The sequence below is a fragment of the Camellia sinensis genome, chromosome 3 (assembly GCF_055761805.1).
Source record: "Camellia sinensis isolate YWXY chromosome 3, ASM5576180v1, whole genome shotgun sequence".
Lineage (NCBI taxonomy): Eukaryota > Viridiplantae > Streptophyta > Magnoliopsida > Ericales > Theaceae > Camellia > Camellia sinensis.
In genome coordinates this window covers 43,961,951-43,969,614 of record NC_138963.1, presented here as the reverse complement: position 1 = coordinate 43,969,614, position 7,664 = coordinate 43,961,951, and the positions used below count along the sequence as shown (strand labels likewise).

Sequence of the window (7,664 nt, the reverse complement as noted above, 5' to 3'; positions counted from 1 at the left end):
TCAATCATTAAATATATTTTTTAGATATTTTTCTAGGATATTTTTTTGGGATTGTAGAACTGTTGTATTATGAAAGGTCCTATTAGTCACAACCAAGGTTGCCATGTTAATGTTAAAAAAAATAAAAACAGAAAATAATTTTAATTTCATAACATTTTTAACTATATTTTAAACACATTTAGATATTATATATTTTTTACATTGTTAATATTCAAACAGTCATTTCATTTTTCTACTATAAAAAAAAAGAAGGATTAACAACAGTTAGACTCCTATATTTTTATTAAAAATATTATTTTAATTTCTTCATTTTCAATAGTCAACTCTTTATATTTCAAGTAAGTTGAAATATTATTTTTTTATTCATCTATTGTTAATGAGATTGGCAAAATTAAAATTAAAAGGCACAAAGTAATATTTTGGTAAAAGTAAAAGATCCAAAATAAGATTTTCTTAAAAATATAAGAATATTAATCAAAAGAGAAAAATGTCATGTATGACTTATTCATCGCCAAATAGTGACATTTCAACTTGACTTAGCCTCCGTTTAGTAAGATGATTAGGATTAAATTAATTTATTAAAAGATAAAATAAATTAAAAAATTAATAAGATAAAATGTCATATTTAAATCATAATTATTTTATTTTTTCACTTACAAAATTAAAAAAAAAATCAAAAATTTATTCCAAATAAAACTTTTTAAACCATGCTAAAATAGTTAAAAAATTAAAAAGTCAAATTAAAAAAATTCTTTTCAAACGAAAGCTTAAAGTGTAAACATATAAAAGTAAAAGGACTAAAATTAAATTTTAATAAAAATTCAAGAGTGTTAAATAAATATAATGAAAAATGCTAGGCATCATGAAAAAAGCTTCATAAAAATGATCATGAACGAATCTCAATCTTTATATTACATTTTATAAGTTATTATATATGTAATTTAAGAGTCAAAATCTTCCATATTCATTTCGTAAAATATTTTTTAAAATACCTAACATTACCTAAATATAATTAATCTTATAATTAATCTCAAAAAAGAAGAAGAAAGCATTTGAAGAAAGAAGGGACCGTTGAAAGAGATGGGGAAAGCAAGAAAAACAACCACCGTCGATCATCCAAGAAGGCGGCTGTACTCAAATAACTGTTTTTTGTTTTTTTTTTAATTTTTATTGGTTTCAGTCCAAACGCGTCCTGGCGCGTTTTCTCATATCCTTCCTCGCACTTTACTCTGAAGAACTCTCCCCCAAAATCCCAGACCAAGTCATCCCTATAAATCCCACTCCATCTCTATCCTCTCCCATATCAGAATCAGAGTCCCAAATCCTAGAGAGAGAGACAGAGAGAGTGTGTGTGTGTTTTCATATACAGATCGTAGAGATAGAGAGTGCTTAGAGAGAGAAGCAATGGCTGACTCAAACACAGTCGCAGGTCAATTCCCGGAATTCCCGGCTATTCCGACTCACGGAGGTCAGTTCATTCAACACAACATATTCGGAAACCTCTTCGAGATCACGGCCAAGTACCGATCTCCGATCATGCCGATTGGTCGTGGTGCTTATGGAATTGTCTGGTAATTGATCTAATTCAATCTGTTTCTTGTGAATTTGAGTGGTTTGACTTTTGATTGTGTATGATTAGGTATGTTTTACTTTAATAAATTACATTTTTCACTCCTATATAGTTTGGACCTGTTGTTTTATTGCTTCAATTTTAATAATTTAGGCTTTGCTCTTTTAAGTTAAGTTTTTAATTTTGTTTTCCTGTTTAAATTTTTTATTAATTTTTTTCTTTCCGTACACTATACGATGTTAATAAATTTTCTAAAATTATTAATTTTAACTTTTAATTTGGTTATTCTGTCAAAAGTTTCATTAATTTTTTCTACTTGTATACTTAAAAAGATTGGTAAATTACATTTGGGGAAATAACCCATCTGTTGATGGTTAGAAAAAAAATTCAAATTATCCATAAGTTTTATAAATTTTAATTATTAAAATCATAAATTTTTTCACTATTATATAATTATTTTTGAAACTTCCATCTGATCTGTTATTTTTCCGTTACATTTTGTCTTTTTTAGGTTTAGTCATTACCATTTTGGTCCTTAAAGTTAAAGTTTATTTATTTATTTTTTAAAGTTTTGGTTCAAGTTTTTTTAATTTATTTCAAAAATTAATTTATGTTCAAATTTAAATAGAAAATGACACATTAATAATTACATAACATAAAAATACAAACTTAATATAATAATATATTTTTTTCCGTTATGTGGTGGCGTTTCTGTCCTAACTTTGAATGGAACGTAGTTTTTAGAGTAAATTGGAAAAAAAATTAAAACAGAGCGTCAAGGGGAAAAATAAAAAAATTTCAAGTGTCGAAATGGAAAATAATTGTAATTTACTCTGAAAGGATTTGAGTAGTGTCCCAAAATGTTAATTTTAACTTCCGATTAAAAATAGACTTAAAAGTAAGTGAATTTTTTTTATAAAGCATCTGATGCTGTCGTGAAACTTTGGCTTTTTATATGGCCAAGTGTCTATTTTTCTATTCAAAACATAAAAAATTAGATGGGAGGGTGCGTGTGTCAACCAATCAGCTTACTTGTTTTTATTTTTCAGAAAATACTTTTCGGATAATTATACTTTTTTATTTTTCATATTTTTTTTTGTTTTTATTGAATTTTTTTAATATTTTAAGCAAACTTTTTACTTTTTAGACACACCTAACATAAATACACTTAAAAAGTAAAAAAATTGAAAAAAAAATCATTTAAAAATTCACTAAATACCAAAAATATAAAAAAATACAAGAATTTAGTATATTTTTTATATTTTTATGTATTTATTAATTTTTTAAAATATTTTTTCATAAATTTTTTACTTTTTAGATATATCTAACGGTGCATCTAAAAAAAGTAAAAAAAAAAAAATTTAAAATTTAAAAAATATTCACTAAAAACAAAAGAATACAAAAATAAAAAAACTCAGTTTTCAAAAAATTTAATTCAAAAAACTCAAATCAAACACAAGGAATACTTTTTATAATACACCACCGTTTTGTATGAACTAAATTATTCATTTAAAAAAAATATGTAGTAAGTTTCAAATTACAATTTACATTTTTAGTTTTGTGTCGAATCATTGTGTGTTGATTTTTGTGTGGTTTGATTATGAAGCTCGGTTATGAATTCCGAGACGAATGAGATGGTTGCAATCAAGAAGATTGCTAATGCTTTTGATAACTTCATGGACGCCAAGCGTACGCTTCGGGAGATTAAGCTTCTTCGCCATTTGGATCACGAAAATGTAAGTGGTTGTTTGTTAATTGTGTAGAATCTTAATAGTGTTCCTTAACTATCTAATTTCATATATCCTGATTTGTGTATATACAATCAAAGAATCTATGTCCTGAATTTGTCCAGTTTCATGTAAAAAAAAATAGTACAACATATCTTTTTATGCCTGGTTAACAATCAAAACTGAAAGATTTTTCTTGTTGGGTTAAAAATCTTCAATTAAAATGTGGTCATTAAAGTTGTGGTTGAATCATAGATTTGGGTAGTGATTTGGAAAGGAAAAGGGATCCCTTTCCCTTTCCCTTTCCAAATTCTATACTGAAATTCATGATCTAAACACAGCCTAAAAGACTTGCGTTTGTTTACCTGTTTTTTAGTATTTGATCATTTCTTGATTTTGTTGAAATGGCAACATATATTTTTAATCAGTCCCAGCTAGCACTAGGTTTGTGCAAGCTTTCAGTTTTTGGGGACACTTCCACATGCTTCTTTCTTGGAGAAAAGAAAAGAAAAAGAAGTGGTAGTGTTACCATCTTCATTAATGGTTTCAGTTGAACTGATGAGTTTCTCTATATCTAGGTGCATGAAAATGCCAGCTGGGTCTTCCACTTCCACAATCAGGCATTTTGGGCCTTGCCAATTTGACCCACAATGCTTACAATGTGAACTATTGGTTCAAACATCAAGATTATTGACATCCTCAAAACTTGCCTCATTTTATGTATTTGTTCTTCTTTTTATGAAATAACCTGCCAAGATTTTCTTATTATATAGTCATAGAGTTGTGTCTCTGCTAGAATTTTGGTTGTAGAAAGTTGTTATTACAGAGTAAAAATGATAATATTCTTCACCATTGTTTACTAATAATCTACGAAGCACATATACAAAAACTGGACACAGATACAACATGATATATGAGTCACTACAATATTCATTTCTAATAGGACATATTTCGATGCGTGTCTTCCACGTGTCAATGAGTTCATCGGTGTCCGACAATGACATGACACCTTTTAGAAATGTCTGTCCTTATGTAATAATCTCCATCTAGATAGATCATTAACAATAATCTGTCATTTTTCTGATCATTGACGCAGGTAATATTTTAAAATGAAACCTGTTCCCAGATTGATGAAGTGAAAAAAGAATAGAAAGATCAAACAAAGCATTGTTCTTTCTTTCTAAGGAACTTCTTTCATAATTTAGAACCTAATCTTTTCACCATATCAAGAACAGTACCTTTTGTGTCCCTGAGCTACAGTTTGTGCACAAGGAAGTGTAATAACTTATGAGTCTGATGTTATTGATTTTTTGACATTTGAAACAGGTCATAGCTATAAGAGATGTAATTCCTCCACCACTACGGCAAGAATTTTCTGATGTCTACATTGCCATGGAACTCATGGACACTGATCTTCACCAAATAATTCGATCTAATCAAGGTTTATCAGAGGAACACTGTCAGGTAATACATTTTGTTCATTTACTTCTTGGACCCTGTTACAATGCAAAACTCTTTTAACTTTATGAGCTTCATTTTTTATTTTTCTTTTTCAAGAAAAATGAGAAGTAACACTTAATTTTGTGATTGATCTCCTTGCAGTACTTCTTGTATCAGATCCTTCGAGGACTGAAATATATACATTCTGCAAATGTTATTCATAGAGATTTGAAACCCAGCAATCTCTTGCTGAATGCAAATTGTGATCTGAAGATCATTGATTTTGGTCTTGCTCGGCCAACATCAGAGAATGAGGGCATGACCGAGTATGTTGTCACCAGATGGTACAGGGCACCTGAGCTACTGTTGAACTCTTCAGAGTACACTGCTGCTATTGATGTGTGGTCTGTGGGGTGCATCTTTATGGAGCTTATGAACAGAAAGCCTTTGTTTCCGGGTAATGATCACATGCATCAGATGCGCTTATTGATCGAGGTAAGACGAAAATTTAAGCAATAGATCTAGCTTGGAACATAATAAGTACAGGATCTAAATTTTATACGAGTAAATGCAATTTAATTTTTTTTTAAGGCTTAAATGTTTTCATTATTTTGTTTCTAATTGATTTATACTACAAAAGATGTTGACCTGTAGTGAGAGTCTATCCATTTTCTTCTACATGATCATAGGATTGAATTACGAATTTATATCTGAGTATTGTTCTTCACTGGAAGAATGCTCATACATTCTTTTACTCTTCATAGCTTCTTGGCACACCCACTGAATCGGATCTTGAGTTTATTCGGAGTGAGGATGCAAGAAGATATCTCCGCCAATTTCCCCAACATCCTCGCCAGCAGTTAGCAATGGTTTTTCCACATGTCAATCCGTTGGCCATTGATCTCATTGAAAATATGTTGACATTTGATCCCAGTAAAAGAATTACAGGTAATTTTCCTGTCTTGTCAGCTAGTAGTTTGATGTGAAATAGAAATGGATTTGACATTAGTTGTCTTAACTGAAGTATTTTCAGTAGTTTTCCTTATTTATTTTTCTTTTGTCAGGATGATCTAAAGGTTTTAGGCAACATTCTTATCCTTGAAGTCTTTGATGCTCATATTTTTTCCCCATCACTTTATATACCTAGCTGAACATTCACAAATGGATCATATGAGCTACCAACAACCGAACTTGAATTTGGATCTTGTTTCTTGAAAACAGTTTGATGAATTTAGGCAGTTGTGCATTTACAATGTCAGTTCGAAATTCAGTTCAACAGTGTCTCATATGGAGTTCAATTGCATTTATCACAAGTTTTACGTATCATTCACTTTCCTGAGATTTAAAATATTATGATTCATGCATTTAGCTTATATTTTTACACTTATTTTTCTTGTTTTTAAAAGCAAAATTTGTCTGTGGTTGCAGTCGAACAAGCATTAGCCCATCCTTACCTAGCAAGATTACACGACATAGCTGACGAACCGGTCTGCACAGAGTCATTCTCCTTCGATTTTGAACAAGCCATGGGAGAAGAACAGATAAAGGATATGATTTACCAGGAGGCCATAGCACTCAATCCAGAGTTTGCATAATCCAAAAAAAAAACCATGAAATGTGTCGGGTAAGCTCAAATCCAACTATTTACAAACCAAATAGTTGAGATCAATTGTACTATGTTTTTTTAAGGTGGGTACGTTTCACAGGTTCTGTTGGTCTCATAGCTTTTTAGCATTTTAGAAAGAGGGTTATTCTCTTGATTTTTTGTTGAATCATTTGTATTTGTTTAATTATTTTTTTTCCCTCCACTTTGAATGTATTGCCTACGTTATTGTAAAGTAGTTTGTAAAACCAGTTGTTGGAAATATATTTAAAAGAATTTCACCAATTTTTTGTTTTTGTATGTGGTCTTGTGTACATTGTGTTAGACAATCTTCACTGTATCTGAAGAATTGATTAAGGAAGAAGAAAATCTGTTTGATTACTTAAATCAAAATAGAACATAGAATAATAAAATATGGAAAAATAGATTCTTATTTTATTACACAAAACAAAACAGAATCCAAAAAAAAAATAATTTGAAACCTGAAATGAAAATCACAAACAAACTACTTGCAGTATTATTTTTTTGAAAATTTAATCAAGTCCAGTATTCAACATTGTCCTCTTAAGATAGATTCGTTTTCTCCACGGTGTTTTCAGAATGTGGATGCCTGTCTCTCAGAATAAAATGATTGACGACAATTAGCAGCAGCATTACAAACTAAATGTCCAGCGAACATATTTTGTGTTTATACTCTTTCTTACAAAAAAGTTATGCATCAAAATGCAGGAAGCAAAAGCAAAAGCAAAAAAGAAGAATGAAAAATGAATGGAAAACCAAATGGAGGACATGTCTATTTATATGAGACTTGGTGGCTATTCAGGACAAATTTGAATAGGTAAAGAACCTGTTCGGGTTGGTTTTGAACAAGTAAAGAACCTGTTTGGGTTGGAGGAAAAGGTGCATTGGACTAAACTGCCAACGTTTAGAAACGTTAGGGTCATTTCGGAATTTATTTTGAATTCCAAATCAAAATTCAAATTCCAAACGGTAAGAATTTAGTTTTAGAAAAATAAAATTCAAATATTTTTGGCCCCAAAAGATAAGTATTAGACTACACAAACCCAACCCACCTTACACCCACGCCCAAGAGGATGGCATGCACTTGTGGTAGTTTTTGGATCCAATGGGTCAAGGCTCACTTTCCCCTTAACTTTTCCTTCCCCTTAACTTTTCCCTCCACAAAACTTGGGTACCCTTTAGGGCCCTCCCTTGATGCAAATTCAAGACTTATAAACCCACACTAAATTTGCCTACTCAAGTAATGTGGAACAAGCCTGTTCTCAATCCTTAATGAAAACCTCACCAAAATGCCATTTCCAAA

At 30.3% G+C, this 7,664-nt stretch overlaps 1 protein-coding gene across 1 annotated transcript; it reads left to right on the top strand.

The window, feature by feature from the left end:
• Positions 1-1,020: 1,020 nt before the first annotated feature.
• Positions 1,021-6,625, top strand: LOC114298100 (mitogen-activated protein kinase 1). Its single transcript, XM_028242611.2, has 6 exons — positions 1,021-1,571; positions 3,177-3,306; positions 4,624-4,761; positions 4,900-5,232; positions 5,502-5,685; positions 6,166-6,625. The coding sequence occupies exons 1-6, from the start codon at positions 1,405-1,407 to the stop codon at positions 6,330-6,332; spliced, it is 1,119 nt and encodes a 372-aa protein (XP_028098412.1). The 5' UTR covers positions 1,021-1,404; the 3' UTR covers positions 6,333-6,625.
• Positions 6,626-7,664: the final 1,039 nt, after the last annotated feature.